Raw genomic sequence first — 19,551 nt, forward strand, 5'->3', positions numbered from 1 at the left:
TGGGGTGACTTCAGGAGGACTCCGAAAACGGGCCAGGACTGGGTAGAACAGGAAGGTGTCCGCGAGGCCGGCGAACCCGTGATTACAGGAGTGGCGAGGCCAGGGACTGCCCCCTCTCCGCCCAGCTCAGCTCAGTTCAGCTCAGCCCAGCCGCCCGGCCGGAAAATGAAGCCTAAGCGGGGGCCCGGGTCAAAGGCCGGAACAGCCCCACCGTTCCAGCTTCCCCCGGGTGGGCGTCTCCGAGAAAGAGCGCGTGCCTCACGTCCTCCCTGCCGCCCCGCCCATGCGCGCTGCGCACGCGCGGCCGCGCCCCGCCCCTCGCGTCCCTGACCCGGTAGTGGGGTGGGGCGGGGCGGGGCGGGACTGGACGGGGGCGGGGGCGGGGGCGGGGAGCCTAAGTGAGGGGGCTATTCGAGTCCCCGACTGCGTGCGCGCTAGCCGCCACCACCCCCGCTGCGTCACGGCTCCCGGGCCCGCCCTCCTCAGGCCCCTCCTCCCCGCTCCGTTCCCCCCCTCTTCTCCCCCTGCGACCGAGCGGTGACTTAAGCAACGGAGCGCGGTGAAGCCCATTCTTCTCCTTCCTAGCAGAGGCGCCGGGCAGCCCCTGGTACGCGGCCCCCACTCCGGCCCGAGATGAATGCTGCGGCAGAAGCCGAATTCAACATCCTTCTGGCCACAGACTCCTACAAGGTAGAGGCTCGGGGCGGGGGCAGGTGAGGGAGAGGAGACGGCGCACTGGGGCGAGCGCGAGGTTGGGGGGCCGCGGGGGGCCGGTCTGGCAGTCCCGAGGGAAGGCGCGGGCAGCGGCGCGGGGCAGGTGAAGCTGGCGCCGCAGTGGGAAGGAGGTGGATGGAGGAGGGATGGAGGGATGGACGGCAGGAGGCGGGGCCTGGCGGTGCGTGGTGGGGGGCGCGGCGAGGGGCTGAGGCGGGCCCAGCTTGCGCCGCCTGCCTGCGCGTTCGCCCGCCGCCCGGGGCCAGGCCGGCTTGGGAGTCACCGGCCGAGCCCGAGACCTACGGTGGACCCGGCCTTTTGGCCCCGGGCGGGGCGGGGCTGGACTGGCCCTCGTGAGGGCTCGCCCTAGGAGTGGGTCAGTTAAGTAACAGCCCCTGGGGCTTGACGGTGGAGAGGGAACGGGGTTTGAGAAGTGGGATTTTCCCCGCGGAGCTGAGTCGGACGCGGTCAGCTCTTGCTAAGCAGTTAATGTCCCTTCTCGAAGAAGGTGTGGGCGAGGTCCTAGTAGGGGCACCTGAGCAGCCTGCCACGTTCCTCTGCCTGTGGCCCCGTATGGAGGACACTTATCTGTCCTCGGTAACCGTGCTGGATTTCCTCGTCCTACTCCACTGGGCTCCGTTTCAAACTCCTTTGCTCCTGCTGATCACTCATGATCTTTAACCCCTATTGCAAGAAAAGGCCGATCTGCCCTTACTCCACTAGGGCCACAGGATTTCTGTGAAAAGGAAAGTGAAACACGAAGAGTTAAAGGAACTGTAGTTTTAATCCTGGAGAATTTATATGAGTGTTGGACTGTTGCATGTATAGCTGCCTCATTAATTTTATTTGAAACCAACGCATTAGTAAAGAATTATTAGAAAAAATGTGGCAGATGTTTACTCCCCTACTTTCTGAGTGCCCTTAGATATTATGTAGGTAACGTAACTTTGTGACCTTGGGTATGTGTTACCCCATGTGCTCTTTTATGTACATGGTATTGTTAAAATGTTGGCTTGTGATTATTTGCTAGAGGTTAAAAATAAAATAATATATGGAAAAGTAGGTTAGTAGTAGTTGCCTTTGGTCTTGTGATCCGTTGTGGCAGGGAAGCTCTTGGAAAGATAATAGATCAACCTTAGGGAAAATCTAGAGCTCAGGAGGAAGTTAGACTTTGCTCTCACAGAAGTATTTTTATACAACTTAAATATTTCTCATACTTCTCTTTAAATGTCATGCTTGGGATTACAATTTTTAGAAGCTTATCTTTTCATCAAGTTAATCAATTACATAACTGAAATTATGTTTTATTAAAAGAGCTACATTTTCCTGTGTGCCTGTTTTTTTACCACACACGTATTTATGTACTGGTAGTGCTCTTTGAGCTGCAGGAAGGCCATACCAGTTTAGGAAACATTTTTAGGAAAAAGGCTCGCTGAGGGTATTGTGAGAGATTTGTTATTTTCTCTTCATCTGTAAATGAATTTATTGTGGAGCCATTTTCTCTAGTGATCTAAGTCAAAACAGAGCTTAAAAAAATATGATTTGAGCTCCCTTTTTGTAATTCACTTTAATTTTTGAATACTGTGAAACTTTGTGTTACTATTTCTTAACATTTTTAAAACCAAGTTCTCACTTTTCCTACCCATTCCTTCCAAGGCCTTCCCCATCTCAGTAAATGGCAGCATTATTTACTCAGTTGCTTAAGCCAAAAATTTAGGAGACATCCTTAATTCCTCCCCCTCCTTACCATCAGTCTAATCCCTCCCCCCTTTAAATTTACTTTTATTGATTTCAGAGAGAGGAAGGGAGAGGGAAAGAGAGATAGAAACATTAATGATGTGTGTCACTGATCGGCATCCTCCTGCACGCCCCCCACTGGGGATCCAGATGCAAGCCGGGCATGTGCCCTGACTGGGAATCAAACCTCCATCTCCTGGTTCAGGGGTCACTGCTCAACCTCAGCCTGCCGGGCCTAATTCCCCTTACTTCCAAAGATACTGAGCCAATTCTCTCACCTAACCTAGTTTTTGACAGTAGCCTACCTGATACTCCTGCTTCCTCTCTGGTCACCCTGTAATCCTTTCTCCATCTCACTGCCAGGCTGAGCCTTGTAAAGTGTAAATCACTCTAGCTTGAAACATACTAATGGCTTCCCGTTGCACTTGACATAAATTCAAGCTCCTTGTAGCCTGTAAGCCTTACCTGCTCTTGTCTCTGCATCACTCTCTGACATGTACCATGTACCTCCTCCTCCTCCCCATTCTCTAAGCACCAACAACTCTAACCTTCATTCTTTTTTGTTCCTTGAGTCAAGTTATTTCCTATTTCCTTGTCATTTAAGTCTTGCTCACATGTCACCATCTCCAGAAGCCTTTCTGGCTTCCTGTTTAAAGTAGTCTCCTAGGCCCCCTCTAGCCCACCATTTTCTTTTAGTTTTTCATAGCATCCATCTAGATCTGGCATTATTTTGTTTTATTATTTTCTGACTTTTCAGCCTTCATTAGCCCTATGAAATAGAAACCACTTTATTTATTTCTCTGTCCTCATCATCTGAAACAGTGCCTGATACATAGTAGGTACAGCTTAATAGGGTGGGGCAAAAGTAGGTTTATAGTTGTGAGTATGGGAAACAGTTTATTCTTTTGTTATATATTAATTATTGCATTATTTCCCATATGAACAACTGTAAACCTACCTTGCCCCACGCTGTATATTTGTGGGTGAATGAACTATTTATAAAATAATCTGTTGATTTCAATTCCTGCTATATCATCTTAATTTCTGGTGGAGGTTTCAAGGGGTTCAGAGTGACCAGTTTAACAGAAAGTAAAATGAAGAGGACAGGAAACCTAGCAAAACTAGAATTACTATAAATCATCTATTGGCTGTAATTTTATAACAATATTTACTAAGAAGTTCTGTATAAAATGTTTTCCCTTAAAGCAGTGTTATATGCTAATATAAATAGATCTGAACATACTCTTTTATTCTTCTGTGAAAGTATTGGGTGTTAATAGGTGATTAGTAGTAAATCATGTTTCTGGTTAATTGCCTGAGAGTTTAACTAGACAACTTAGATTCTTTAGCTAAATTCTAAAACTGTTCTCTTCAGTTTCTCCAAAGGAGAGTTTAGAAGTTATACTTTATTTCTAATTTAGCACAATTTTGTGTTTTTACTGATACTTGTTTTCAGAGGAAGCATTCTGAATATTTATGCACAGCTTTTAAGTACCATAATTAAAGAACACAGCTAAAGTAAAGCTTTAAAATTATACCATATTTAATTATTGTCCAGAAGTAGAACTGTATTTGTAAGATCAAAAAATGTTACTAAACTTTTAGACCAGGATGGATTGACGTGGTCTAGGGGCATTTCCATTTAGACTTTGACTGCTTGATCTACTCAGAAGATGAAAATAATTCATTTGCATTTTAATACTTTTAAATATGATACAGAAAGAGTAAATTTATAAAGATGCACCATTAAGTATCTGAACTGTAAAGAAGGTCAGCCTAACTACTGAGAGTCACAACTATGAATCTGACTTTTATAAACTTGCGTGATACAATCCAAATCCTTATTCATATTTTACTTCATCATAATTACTTTTCTTCTGCCCTGCTTATTCCCATTAAAGTAGTTGAAGTTATTTAAATTGTAAACTGGACATTTTCATTTTTATATACATCTTAGGTATGTTTTTAGGTAGTGATATCTTTTCCTAATCAGTTTCTTAAGTAGTTGAAATAGTAATCATTTATTACTAAGGTATCCAGATAGGATGGATGGGTGGGTGGGAAGATGGATAGATGATAGATAGGTAGGTAGGTAGGTAGGTAGATAGATAGATGATAGATAAGATAGATGGATAGGTAGATAGATGATAGATAGATAGATAGATAGATAGATAGATAGATAGATAATAGATACGTTGTATTTGCATTTAAGTGAATTGCTTAATAGATTTAATTGCTCTGGACTTACAGTGGTATCAGTCCCTGGGTTCAGAGAAACTGGCAAACATGTCTAGGTATTGATGAGGTTTCCCTATACCTTGTAGTTTATAGATAATCTATTGTACCTGAGCAGTACAGAAAGTTCTGTTGCCTGACTTAGGCAGTCAGACCACATATTAATATAAAGATTCACCTCTAAGGTTGCCTCTAAGCAACATGAGCGTGTTGTTTTTATTTTTTAATTTTTTTTTAAATTTATCTTTATTGTTGAAAGTATTACAGATATCACTCGTTTTTTCCCCTCCACTCTGCATCCCCCCCACCCCACACTGAGATTCATCAGTCTGTTCCATGCTTCTATGTCTCTGGATCTGTCTTGTTCCTCAGTCTATTTTGTTTATTAGATTCCACATATGAGTGAGATCATGTAAAACTAAATCAGGAAGAATCAGAAAATCTGAATAGGCTAATAACAACTGATTAAATTGAAGCAACAATCAAAAAACTCCCAGCAAACAAAAGTTCTGGTCTGGAGGGCATCACAGGGGAACTGAGGGTGCTGTTTTTAAAGAGTTGTAAGTTGCTTCTATTGTAAAGGAAACTAAATTTTTTTAAAAAATTGTGGGGTTTTTTGCTCTCTGTATAGAGTTTATTCGTTTTAGAATTTTTGTGCTAAGCTGCAAAGATTCTTTAGGTTAAAACCAAGTTTTACTGGGATTAAGATTGTGCAGCCAAACAAGGAAAATGTTTTTCCTAAACTTGAGAGCAGAGCTAAACAGGAAAAATGGTTAATGTTCACAGTGATCATCCATGAAACTTGGTCTGTAAAGATTTATTCCATTACCCTTATTCACAACCCCATTAAGGCATTATTCCTACTCTTTCAACTGAGCAAATAAATACACATTATTCTTCCAGTTATTTTTTTATTGGTAAAATGTTTTAACCACATTAAAATATAATAAAATTCAAATTATGAGCACTCATTTTTCTTGAAACAAAAACAGGTAAATTTTCAACAGTGACTCTTAGCCCAAATTAATGGAAATTTGCAGTAATGCCTCTTTACATTTTTTAACTTACAAGGGTTTAACGTTGCGTTGTATAGTCATTTATTTACCAACTCAGAGGTAATTTGAGCAAAAAGAAAGGTTACAAAACAAATTTTTTTTTGCTGCTGCTTTTGCTTTCATTCAGGTTTTCAGTGTCACTATGAAGATTAAAAGAGATCATACTCACTACCTCATTTTCCAGATGAAGTGGTAGAATCCTGGGAAGTCATGACTACTGACTTTTCAAACAGCACATTTAGATAGTAACAGTAGCAAATTCTGCTTTTTTATCCAGTATGTGCGTCTCCCACCCCCCAGGCAGTTGCATCTCTCTTCCCCTGAATGAAGACTGTTCTCCAAGAACGAATAAGATACCTGTCTTTGTACTTTTCCAGTTGTGCAGTTTAGAGACCTTGTACTTCCTTAAGTTCAGTCTGCTTGTTTATAAAATTTAATACTATCCTTTAGTTTCGAGTTTAAAATATTGAACTATTAAAAGTATCTTAATGTTTCTTATTTTTTGTATTTTATAGCTGGGAAAAGGAGCTGATCAATTGCAAATAAGTAATAAGTGTAGTTTCTCTGGTTGTTAAATAATTTCAAGCCCTTTCTGTTGTGATTTATAGTCTATTCTCATGTTTTCTAACTCAACTATTTCTATTTCTCTTTTATATAGGTTACTCACTATAAACAGTACCCACCCAACACAAGCAAAGTTTATTCCTACTTTGAATGCCGTGGAAAGAAGACAGAAAACTCCAAAATAAGGAAGGTGAAATACGAGGAAACAGTATTTTATGGGTTGCAGTACATTCTTAATAAGTACTTAAAAGGTATTATTTTGTCTTATAAATTTAAAACTTTGCTTTTACATAAAACTTCATAATTTTTCTCCTCTATTGTTATATTCTATTATCTGAAGTAACTTTTTGAATAGTGTATTTGTGATATTTATTTAATTACTTTGACTTCTCTAGGAGTTCTTTTGGAATTAAAAAAATCTTAATTTGAATACATTAAATCTTATTTTGTTTGTGTGCTGCCGTTCTCAATATGAGGAAGATTTTCTGAAACTAATAAGTTTGGGAATAAGTTTAGAAAAGCCACTAAATGGGGGCTGGGTGGGGACGGGCAAAGGGGGGAATGGGGACATCTGTAATAGCGTCAACAATAAATATAAAGTTAAAAAAATCTTTAAAAACATGTCACTTATTTTCTGAGGCTATTCTGGTTTGTTAGTAGACTTTAGTCATTAATTCAAAATAAAGGATTTGTTATTGACCTGGGAACTCATTTTGGATTGTGGTAGCAGTTATAATTAGATATTTTTATGCTAGTCAGTTTTATGTTAAAGGCCTATTTTTCAAAACTACCTCTAACTATGAGCTTAGCCTTAAATGCATATTAAAGCAGAAAAATTTCCAAAATAATTTTTTTGCCTTTTTACTTGAAAGTTCATTTCTAATTTGTTTTGTAATGTTATTTCTAGGAGGCGAAACAGTTCCCAAAGGTTTTATGTATTTTGGAAAATCTCATTTCTAGCCTTTTCAGATAAAAATAATCTTAGAATTGAATACAGGTTAAATTGAATTTTATTTAATAACCTTTTTCCATAATCTTGGCAATTTTAACATTAGACAGTTTGGATATGTTATACTACTGAAGACCTACTTGGTATCAAAAGTACTTCTTTGCCTCGACCAGTGTGGCTCAGAGGTTGGAGTGTCAGCCCGTGGACCTAAGGTTTGATTCCTGGTCAAGGGCGCATGCCTGGGTTACAGGTTCGATCCCTGGCCCAGCAGTCAGGGCATGTGCGGGAGACAACTAGTTGATGTGTCTCTCTCACATCGATGTTTCTCTTTCTCTCTCTCCCTCTCTTCCACTCTCCCTAAAAATCAATCAGTGGAAAAAATATCCTCAAGTGAGGATTAACAAAAAAAAAAAAGTACTTCTTTACAGCAACACTACCAAAGATATTTTAAATGAGTTTACTAGTGATCTTATATTGAGAAAGTTACCAAAGACTGATGTCACACTTTAATTCTACAGCTTAAACACTTAAGATATTAGTTATTGATTATAGCAAAAATATGTTGATTACCTTTTATAAGCCAGCTTTATTCTAAGTGTTTTGTATATTATAACTCAATCCTCAAAATCACTTAAAAGTAGCTACTCTACTATTTTTATCCTCATTTTACAGATAAAATTAAAAGTATATTTGGGGGACAAAAATGTAGTAATTATGAAAATTATTGGATTATCAGCCCTGAAGATATCTTTTATGAATAAAGTGAGAAGGTTCATCTGGAAAATCATCTGTATCAAAGGCTTATTCTCTCAAATTTGAAGGGTATGGAAATTAATACAGATAGAAAGGACATCTTCTTAGAAGCTAATTACTGTCATTTAAAAAAATACTAACCATGTTATATTTTTTTCTACACATTTTCTTTTCAAGTAAGAAAATAATATGCTTAGACTGAGTGATTAAAAGTGTAAATTCATTTGCTGTTGACTCTGGATGAGTTATTTGACCTCTCAATTCTTGTTTTTTAATCCATAGAATGGGTGAAATATCTAGAGACATTAATCCTGTGACAGCTCAACAGTTCACAGAATGCCTTTCAAAATGTAAACAGGAGATATTTATCTTATTAGGTAAAGTAGTGACCAAAGAGAAGATCCAGGAAGCCAAAGAGGTGTACAAAGAGCATTTCCAAGATGATGTCTTTAATGAAAAGGGATGGAACTATATTCTTGAGGTAAAAACTGGTTTCATGTTTTGGTCTACTATTTTGGTTTTGTTTTTACGTCAAAATTTTTTGCAAAGGAATTTGAATAGATTAGACTATAATTACAACTCTTCTGTCTGTGACCTAAGTGTGATGGCTATTTTAGACATGCTTGTGAAAAGTTAAGGGTAACGTTTAAACTTTTTTTCTGGTGGTAAATCATCAATGTCTAGAATCCATAGCAGGTCTAATTTGTTATAATATAAATGAATTTTCATGTAAATAACTAGGTGTTTTTTTTAAGAAAGGTTGTTTAACCCTTTCTTTGAAAATACACCATAATTAAGAAAGGGCATGGTTCTTTGGCAATTTCAAAATTTAGGTCTATTTTCTTGACTAGGTTATCTAAGAAAATAGATGCTGTGTGTCTATCACTACACAGTAATTCTAGGAACTTTTCCTTACTGAATAGTTAGAATGGTTTGGTTTAGATCTATGAAGTTGACTTTTATTCTTTGTTTGTGCTGTAATATTCATATCTAGCATGTTTGGAACCATTGCTTAAACTTTGGCATCAGGAGACATGGGAATTAAGTTACAGGAGTTGAACGCCCTTTGGTGGTTTTTTTTTATTACAAAGATAGGTTGGGAATGGTACCTGTTGGCATTTTGTCATGTTAAGTATTAGTTAATTAATTTACATCTTAAAAACGAATATATTTTCCATCGTAGACTATTAAACACAAAATAATTAGAAATACTTTAACTTTCATGCCTTATCTGGTAATAATTGAGTTTTACTTTTTGTTACCTATGGGTCTTTGAAGAAGCCAGGTAAGCACTCTGTATTGTAGTTTTTCCATATCTTAAGTAAAATCTGTTGGGTAACGCCTATACTTACCCCATTTGATTTTTTGTGAGGGTAATATTAATAAATAAGTTAGGTGCAATGCTTATTAATATAATTTCTAGTGGCCAGGGTGATAAATCTTTTGATTTTATGTTGAGAAAATCTTAGGGATTCATAGGTTCTCTAGAGATAATCTTATCTAACCCCATTTTACAAGCAGAGTCTGAAACCTAGAATCTTAAATGACTTGCCCAAGGTTTCCTACCTGCTTTGGAGTTCAAGCCAGAACTTCTAAGGCAGTATTCTTTGCTATATCATGAGGCCTTCAGTGCTTCTTATTTTCTTAAAAATTCTAGATACCTTGTCCCAAATCACGTAAATGAACTATTATGATTTCTGAAACAACTTGCCTTCCTAGCCAAAAGTTAGCCCAGCTTTTTGCTTTAAAAGTTGGGAGGCATAATTAAATATCTAGTAACATACCATGTAGCAAATATATTCTCAGATCTACACCAGAATAAAGAGAAAACCTATTTAAGGTTCTTCTACTGGCAGGGATCTCTCTTCTTGTTTTCGTGTGTGTGTGTGTGTGATTTTGCTGCTTTGTTTATTTTATTTTGCTCTTTAATAGCAGTCCCTTATTTTATCTTTAGTCTTTAGCCCTTTTATGAAAATCACCTACTTGGAAGAAAGATAGTATGCTTGGAATACTTTTGGAATATATTGGAATAAACTCGTTTTTGTTTTTTTAAAGAATGGGGGAAGACAACCTCTTTTTGATAAGTTTGAAATTACCTGTATCTTTTAATGATAAATGTTTGTAGCAGAAGTACTTTGACAACATGAAATTTAAAAATTGATATCAGTGCATAAGCTGTTAGCGAATTTTATTTCAGGAGGATAAGGATATTCCGACTATATTCTAACATTATAATATCTACAATAAGTTTAGCTTCTATTAAATGTAAATAACTTTATAAAAATAGGTAACTGCACATCATCAGTTGAATGAAATAAATTCATTATTGTCTTTTACCAGAAATATGATGGGCATCTTCCAATAGAAATAAAAGCTGTTCCTGAGGGTTCTGTCATTCCCAGAGGAAATGTTCTCTTCACAGTGGAAAACACAGATCCAGAGTGTTATTGGCTTACAAATTGGATTGAGGTGAATTTTGTTTTTATTTCTTATCTAGCATTAATTGAAGATGTAAAAATCATTCAATTGGGATTCTAATTTTAAAATTGCCACTAATAAAGAGATGTTATCTCCTACAATTGAATAAACCTTTCCAGTCCTCAATTTCCTCACTATGAAATGACAGTTGGGCTAAATAATCTTTAAGGTTCCTTTCAGTGAATCTAATGTTCTGAGATTTTATCTAAATCAAATTATTCAGAATTATTACTGTTGAAGCTCAGTTGGTTTCCATCTTATTTGTTGCAATCCTAAATGTATTTTATCATAGAGAAAAATTAGAAAAACACAGGTACATCTTTAGTAACTTAAGGCATTTTTTTGGATATTCTATTCCAGTTAGACTAAAGGAATTTTGTTCAAATTTTTAATAACTTTTATTATTTTTTTTTTAAATCTTCACCCGAGGATATTTTTCCCATTTACAGAGAGAGTGGAAGGGAGAGAGAGAGAGAAACATCGATGTGAGAGAAACATCGATTGGTTGCCTCCCACGTGTGCCCCAACGGGAGCTGGGGATTGCCTTCACCCGAGGTACGTGCCCTGGGTCGGAATCGAACCTGGGACCCTTCAGTCCTTGGGCTGATGTCTAACCACTGAGCAAAACTGACTAGGGGTGCTTTTTTTATTCTTATCTGATTAGTTAAGTGTCTAAGCTCTACCTCCTGATATTTCTCATCTAACTACATTCAAGATTCACTGATTATTTTGTTTAGTTTCTAAGCCTAAAAGGAGGCTACATTATAGACTCTGAGTTTATATTACAGAGCTTTTTGTTTGTTTTCCTTGCATCTATACCTAAGCAATCATATGTTTTCACATGCTTATAGTTTTGGCATTAATAATCTACTTAGCTTCTCAACAGCTTAATTTTCACTTGATCTTAGCCAAAAGGCCAAGAAGCGATACCAGCTTAATTTATATTTTATCTATAAGAGGAAATAATTTGGAAAGTGACTATAGTAATACCACATTTCTTTTTGAGAGTGCTTAGAACTGACTATATTATTAGTTTATTGGTTAAACTAATTTGTTGTTATATTGTAAAATAGTACATGTGAGGTTCATTTATAAAGACTAGAGAAGATTTAGAAAAAGTAAGAGATCCAAGAATATGTCTGAAATTCATTTTTGCTAAGTTGATAGGAAATTTAAAACTTTTATATCAGACTCTTAATGGGCCATCAACTAATAATAGGCTCAGAAAAAATGTACAATTAACTAAAGTTCAGATTTTAGTAGTTTATTGCTATGTCTTAAAACTTTGAATGAACTAAACTCAAAGGAAATGTATCTTATTACTAGTTTTTATATAATTGTTATGGTACTTGTACTGGCAAAAATTTTAATTTGAGGGGATGTTATAAAAACAAGAGTAGAGTTCTCTTTTTTTAAATATTTTTTTAATGATTTCAGAGAGAGGAAGGGAGAGGGATACAGACAGAGAGAGAAACATCAGTGATGAGAAAGAGTCATTGATTGGCTGCTCTCCAGCACAACCACTGCTGGGGATCAAGCCTCCTACCCAGCCATGTGCCCTGACCCGGAATCAAACCTTGATCTCCTGGATCATAGGTCACTCTCAACTGCTGAGCCATGCAAGCCTGGTGAGAGTAGAGGAGTTCTTAATCACATCATCTAGTCTATCATTTTACCTTTAATACCAAAAGATCCTAAATAGATAAGTCTAATTGTGAAAATCATCATCTTTTTTTAAAATTTATCTTTATTGTTGAAAGTATTACAAATGTTCTCTTTTTTCTCCATTGATCCCCTCCCCCCAGTACCCCTCCCCCCAGGCCTTCACCACACTGTTGTCTATATCCATGGCTTATGCATGTATACATATAAGTTTTTAGGTTAATCTCTCCCCACCCACCCCTGCCTTCCCTCTGGGATTCATCAGTCTGATCCATGCTTCTGTGTCTCTGGATCTATTTTGTTCATTGGTTTATTTTCTTCATTAGATTCCACATATGAGTAAGATCATATGATACTTGTCATTCTCTGACTGGCTTATTTCACTTAGCATAATACTCTGTAGGTCCCACCATGCTGTCTCAAAGATTAAGGGGTCCTTCTCTTTTACAGCTGCATAGTAGTCCATGGTGTAAATGTCTGAGAAGATGTTTGACATGATTTCATCCTTCTTAAATTAAATTTGCAGGTTTATACTTTAGTCTTAGTTTTCAGCTAAAAATTTTAATCTTCATTTGTGTGGGCAAATTGCTGTTTTGGAAAAGTTTCCAACAAGGCCTACTTAATTAGACCTTGGGTTAACCCAAACTAACATACCTTTTTTTCCCCTTGCTTATACCTACAGTGATCTTTTTTAAAGGGGACTGATTTTATTAAGAGTATAATTTAAGCCAATTTTGTTGGACTATGGAAAGGAAATGGTGATGTGAAGGGTCACTGTGTGATAGTTATTTCCTTACTTCCCTGGCATTTTTCTAGGGGTAAGGTCAGTCTTCTACCTTTATAACTCAGAGTTGTTCACATTGTTTTGTCTTTCTCATACTCCTAGATAATATCAATCTTAGTTAAATTAAAATGTGAGTTGATTGAATTAAATGAACAAATGAAAATTGAGTACCAGCTCTGTACAAAAAAACGGTGGGCACAGGAATTAGAGTAAGATATGCCTTATTTAAGGACCTTTGGGGGAGAAGCAGTTCATTCTTAACTAACCGCTAACATAAGTAAGAATACTAAACTGGTAGCAGAAAAATAGGTAATTATATCTAGGGAATCTGAAATGGAAAAAATAAATAAGCTTCAATAAGGGAGAGGAAGAGCTGAGAAAATGGCACAATATTCTTAGAATGGCCAATAGCTACAGCATAAAAGTGGGAGATACAGTAGATCAACCTTTAGATGGTAAACAAGACAAGATTATAGGAAGCTTCAAGTTTCTCTAGGAATTGGTGTTTTTCCCTTATGGAAAATAGGTCATCATTAAAGGATTTTAAGGAATGGCAAAACCCAAATAAAATGTTTGTTTCGGAGTGATAACCAGTGGTATGAAGAGTAAGTCAGAGAAGCTGAAGATTAGAGGTAGGGTAATCATGGGCACTGGTGATGGAATCAAAAGAGTAATTTCAGAAACAGTGGGTAGAGATTAGAGGCAATTGGTTATACAGTTTTAGGTTAGTAGTTGCTTTAGTTTTCTAACATTATTTACAAACTACCACAAAATAAAGTAATTATTATTTCTCATGATTCTGTGGTTGACTAGATGGTTCTCTGCCGCTCTTGCTTGGACTTTTGTGTTTGTTCGAGGGTTTACTTAGGACAGGACAGTCTAAAATGTCCTCATTCCCATGTCAGGGGCCTCACTGAGATAGCAGGGACTGTTGAGCCTCTCTCAATAACTTCATCTCCTTCACAACATTGTAGTCTCAAGGATCTAGGAGAACGAGAGCTGTAAAACCTCTTGAAATAGTACCTTGAAAGTCACAGAATGTCTTCCGCCACATTGGTTAAAGCAAATCATAAGGACAACCCAGAATCAGGAGATGAAGAAACAGATTCCATCTTTTGATAAGAGGAGCTACAAAGATTTGGGACCATATTAATCAGTCGTAGGAGTCTAATTCTACAGTTTTCTTCTTCTTTTTAGGTGACAGAGTTGGGAAGTCCAAGGTTAAATAATCTTTTGTTTTTACTTATTTTATTTGTTGATCATTTAACTGATATCAGTAAAAGCTAGTTTTTAAAATTTAATTCATACAGTAAATAGCTTTTTGATTGAGCTCAGACATTGTTGTCATCTTACGTCTTTCTAAAACAAAGTTGAGGCTACTTCTAATAATGGACTCTCTGGTTTATAAAATAAAAATGGAAAATTATGATCCTATTATGGAGCAGGAATGAATTCTCAAGCCATAATAATTAATATGGTTGCTATGATTAAGCATCAGACTTACTTTGAAGTTTCCTGGCAGCCAAGAAAAAATAAGAAACCAAAGTACAGTTCTTATCAGAAATTAGGAACCTAGCAATTCTTCCATGTCCTCATTTGGAAATTTATATAATAGGTACTAAGTTATAAAAGACATTGGCCTCACAGTTTTACAACTTACGTAAAACATTACAACAAGAAATGTTTCATGTGGCTTTCTTATGACTTTTGATAAAAGCCAAGGACATAACCCGGCCTGGCGTGGCTCAGTGGTTGAGCATCAACCTAGGATCCAGGAGATCGCAGTTCGATTCCCTGTCAGGGCACATGCCCGGGTTGCAGGCTCAATCTCCAGTCGGGGTGCAGGAGGCAGCCTATCAGTGACTCTCATCATTGATGTTTCTGTCTCTCTCTCCCTCTCCATTCCTCTCTCTGAAATCAATAAAGATATGTCTTTTAAAAAAAAAAAGCCAAGGACATAAAGCATAACTCAGTGAATAAGAATTTCTAGTGCTAGTCATATTAGATCCATGGAAAAATTAGGTCCAAGTCTACCTAGAGGAGTAAATGACCCATACTGTTCAAGGTGTAGTCTGTGGACCAGTGCTGGTCCATGAACTATTTGATGCAGGTTCACATTAAATACAGAAATCAAGGATAAGCATTTAGAAACTTTTATGGTAATTGCCCCACCATCCAAGTGTGTGTGTATTTTATAAAACAATTGCTTCATGACAGATTGAAAATCTTTTTAAAAGTTGGTCCTTCATCACAGATAGCCTTACTATTATTTGCTTCCTTGGAGCATTGGATAGAAATGTGACTTTCTCAGTTGTTACGGGCCCAGTGTGCTTTCTCTCATGTTGCTGATTTGAGAGCTAAGCTATGCACTGTATTTGGAATGCTCGTGTTGGCATCCTGTTATACAGTTGAAATGTCTAAATGGTATTTCCAGAAGTATGGCAGTCCAGACCATACCTCCAGAGAAAGTTAGGATTTTCTTCAGAAAGAACCCAATATTTTATGTATTAATACTTGTGGTTAATTTTATTACTACAGACTATTCTTGTTCAGTCCTGGTATCCAATCACTGTGGCCACAAATTCTAGAGAGCAGAAGAAAATATTGGCCAAATATTTGTTAGAAACATCTGGTAACTTAGATGGTCTGGAATACAAGTTGCATGATTTTGGCTACAGAGGAGTCTCTTCCCAAGAGGTAAGAAACTGAAATGAACCTCATTGAATAAAGTGTATATTGTCCATAGATTACCAGTTTAAACTTTCTGAGAAGTTAGGGGATCAGTGTTGGTTCCACATAGGCCACATTTTGAAATTTCAGAGATTTATCAACAGATTAAATACTTACTGCGTGTTAGCCTCTGTTCAAAGTACTTGGAATATAGCCTTCAACAAATATTTTTATCCTTTATATATTAAATGGATGGGTGGGTGGACTGATAGATAGACTGACATAATAAATATAGAAGATGCCAGATAATGCTGCAGAGAAGCATTAGGCAGAGTAAGGGAAAAGAGAGTGATGGGAGATAGGAGTGGGCCCTATTAAATAGTTCTCTAAGGAGGTAAGAGTTGAATCCTTAAATACTTAAGAAAAACTGGATCTTTGTCATAAGAGCTATTATTTCTGATAATAGTTAAATACCTCTCTAAGAATAATGGAAGACAATAATTCTTTGGGAGCTGTGCTCTATACCTCAAGTATGGGTCTTTTTCTTTTTTGGATTTTGGTTTATGGTTTATTTTCCAGACTGCTGGTATAGGAGCATCTGCTCATTTGGTTAACTTCAAAGGAACGGATACAGTAGCAGGAATTGCTTTAATTAAAAAATACTATGGAACGAAAGATCCTGTTCCAGGCTATTCTGTTCCAGCAGCAGAACACAGGTAAACTTGTTTTCATTCTCTTGTTATCTAAACATTTGTTTTCTATAATTACTGTTTTTTCTCTCTTGTATTTGTAATTTAGTGATGTTTTGCTTAAATACAGAGCCATATACTCCAGTAAATCATCATGAACTTAAGCAATATAAATTCATTACTTATACTTTGTATAAACGCTAGTATCAGGGATGGAGGAAACTTTTAACCATCCTAATAGAAACAATTTAACAACTTTTTTTCAACTAGTATATTGCCATATAGTTGTTGTTCTTTTAAAGACTTTTTACCTGCTCTGTTGCCATATGCAGATAGATTTTATGTGTTAAATTACATCCGGAAGCACTCATTATAAAACTTGATCACTTTTTTCCCTCTCCCTGCTCTTCTACATGACCTCCTTTATGTTTGTTTTGGAAATTGTCATCTGGACCCAGTACCCTCAATCGTAGATGAGTGAGTAAGCTCTTTGGATGAAAGGAAGAGAGTTCAGATTCTTCTTATGCTTCCTTATCTGATCTTACTAAACCATTTCAAGTTGAACTAGATAGAAGGCAGTTATAATTGAGGCAGCAGCTGCTCTGATCCTAGAGTTAACTTGTTTTTAAAACATATGCCAAACCTTATTTCTGGTTCATAAAATTTATTTACTGTTTGAGGGGGTTTATTAAGTCCTACTTATACTTGAATATTGCAGGGTGCCTAAACCAGTATGAGTGTAGAATAAAGCTGAGCTTTAAAAAAAAAAAGTTTATATTTATTCAGCACTTGTTTTATATGATGCAAAAGCTAAGCTTTTATTCAAGGCAATCTGCTGAGTGCTACAAGGGATATAAACATAAAATACTGACTGTCTTCAGGGTAAAATAGTATACTAGCAACGTTGTGCTCTCTCGATTAAGTACTTTTAAAGGGGTACAATTAAAGTGTTCTAGTGGTGCAAGGGAAGGAAAGGAAGGATTGTATTCCACTGGCAGGATCAAGAAAGGTTTTATAGAGATGGTATGTGAACTCTTGACTTTTTGAAGGAATGGTAAAATTTAATGGCAGCCATGGGAATCATTCATTCTCTAAGTGAATATTTACTGCATGCCTATCATGTGTCAGGCAGTGTCCTGAAAGAACAGGAATGAAAGAGGAGACGATGTGTTTAGGGAATTGGGTAAAACATGGAGACTGTAGGGAACATAGAGTAAACTGGGAAGACAGGTTATTGAGCGCCCTCAAATTTATGCTAGGTTATTCTAATTTCACTTCTAATGGGAGTGGGCATTGAAGTTTTTGAGCAAAGAAGCAATGTCAGAGAAATATTTTAGGAACATTATTTAGATAGCAGGATATCTTCTGAATTGGAAAAGAGAAACGAGAAGGTGGGAGGCTTTATTGGAAAGCTATTGCAGTAGTTTTGAGAGATGACAAGGTTAAAAATCAAGTGTGTAAATGAATGGAAAGAAGCAAATGAACATGAGCAATGGCTTAGGAGATAAAATTGCTAGAACTTGATGATTGGAATTGGGGCTCAGTAGAGAGTAGATTCAGCTAACATGCGGCTTGCTGTATTAGTAGGACCTTACTGAATACCATATTTAAGACTGGTAAAACTGGGAAAATTTATCAACAGATAATGGTTTTAGGGTTACAGTATTTTTATTTAGGACTTCGATGTATGTACATTTTTTAAAACTTAATGTAGTATCCATGTATTATTAGACTCTTGACTAATGGTTGTGTTTTAAAGTAATAACATGAGTATGGTACCATAAATCTGAGAATAAAGATAGTATCTTCTTTAGGGCCTTCATGATAAAATGGTGAAAATCCATTTTACTTTTAGAGTCACATAATACTACATTTGTAAGTGTTCTACTCCTTAATATAGAAGAATATTTCAGATGTCCTTAAATAGAAAAGTCTTTTAAACAACAGCATAGTATAATGAATAGAACTTTACAGCTGACACACTGAGTGGCCTTGGGCAAGTCACTTATCTCTCTGTTTTTCAGTTCATCCAACCAAACAAAAGGAGGAGCTAACATTTTACGTCTTTAACATCAGAAGGTCATTGAGAAGAAATGAGTTAACATCTAAAATAACTTGAGAATAAGAGAACTCAAGTTTTATAGCATTGCCATTATTATTATAAATATTTTCTTAAGGAATATATGAACCTAGATTTAGAAATATTCAGTTACATAACTTTTTCCTTAAATTAGAAAGGCATCTAATTTGGTACTGGAAATTGGATGGAATAGAATTCATTAAATATATACTTATGATCTCCATATACCAAATACTACAGTAGAAGAATAGGTATAACAAATAGATTATATAGAGGGTGCTATAGGAAATATCTGTGGGATCATGAGATGAAGATATTTGTCTTCCTATCTAACAGTGCATCTGGAGAACAGAAGCAAAACCTGGGCTAGGGTACAGATTTTGGAAACCTTCACCACAAGGGTATTTTTCACACATGGAGGTGTATAAAGGGAGACAGTGCCTAGATCAGAGCTTTGGGTCAAATCGAAGAAAGGAGAGAGCATAGAACCTACGGGGGAGACAGAAAAGAAGTCATAGAAATAGAGAAAACATCAGGAAGTGTCATTAAAGTCATGGGAAGGAAAGCTTCAGGAAAGTTCACATGCCACAGAGAAGGCAAGTAAGATACAGGCTAAAAGTGAACAGTTGCATTTGCTAGACATGATAAACACAAATAGCAGAGTTAGATGACTTTATTGATACAATGCTAGTAAAGCATAATTGCATAAGCAGTGACCTCTAGGATTTTTTCCTCAGTTACAAAGCTCTTCAGTACTGGTATTCTTTGCTCTTAATTGTCTCCTTTATGTAGAGGACAGTAGCAATTCTTGATATGAAGGGACTTCTTTTCATGTCTTAATTTTCCCATAGCCTGCAGATGCTTTCATGAGTTAGAGAGTTGGCATCATAGCTATTGGAAGCCTCTGTAGTAGTTTAAAAGAGTGTTCACTACATAAATAGACTGGCTATCTTTCCATTTCAGACAAGAATAGTCTATCTGGGTAGGTAATTCTTTATAACCCTGAATTGTACATGCTTTGCTATCCCTGGCATACCACTGACAGCATGGGAAGTTGTTTATTCAATCTTAAGAAAAAAGTAAAAATAAAATGACAATGTCAAACCTAAATTAGTATGACTCTTCAAAGAGTTTTGAGATAAACTTATACCTACACAGTGTTCTATAGTAAATTGAATGCG

General features: G+C 36.9%; 1 protein-coding gene across 1 annotated transcript in view; it reads left to right on the top strand.

Annotated features, from left to right (window-relative positions):
* Nucleotides 1–354: 354 nt before the first annotated feature.
* Nucleotides 355–19,551, top strand: part of NAMPT (nicotinamide phosphoribosyltransferase) — a 31,046-nt gene continuing 11,849 nt past the window's right edge. Inside the window, exons 1-6 of the mRNA XM_081146409.1 lie at nucleotides 355–690; nucleotides 6,400–6,556; nucleotides 8,385–8,488; nucleotides 10,348–10,476; nucleotides 15,470–15,628; nucleotides 16,181–16,317. Of these exons, the coding sequence (XP_081002535.1) occupies nucleotides 634–690; nucleotides 6,400–6,556; nucleotides 8,385–8,488; nucleotides 10,348–10,476; nucleotides 15,470–15,628; nucleotides 16,181–16,317 (743 nt within the window). The 5' untranslated portion in view covers nucleotides 355–633. The remainder of the gene's footprint in view (nucleotides 691–6,399; nucleotides 6,557–8,384; nucleotides 8,489–10,347; nucleotides 10,477–15,469; nucleotides 15,629–16,180; nucleotides 16,318–19,551) is intronic.

This window comes from Miniopterus schreibersii (genome assembly GCF_964146895.1).
Source record: "Miniopterus schreibersii genome assembly, chromosome: 9".
Classification (NCBI taxonomy): Eukaryota; Metazoa; Chordata; class Mammalia; order Chiroptera; family Miniopteridae; genus Miniopterus; species Miniopterus schreibersii.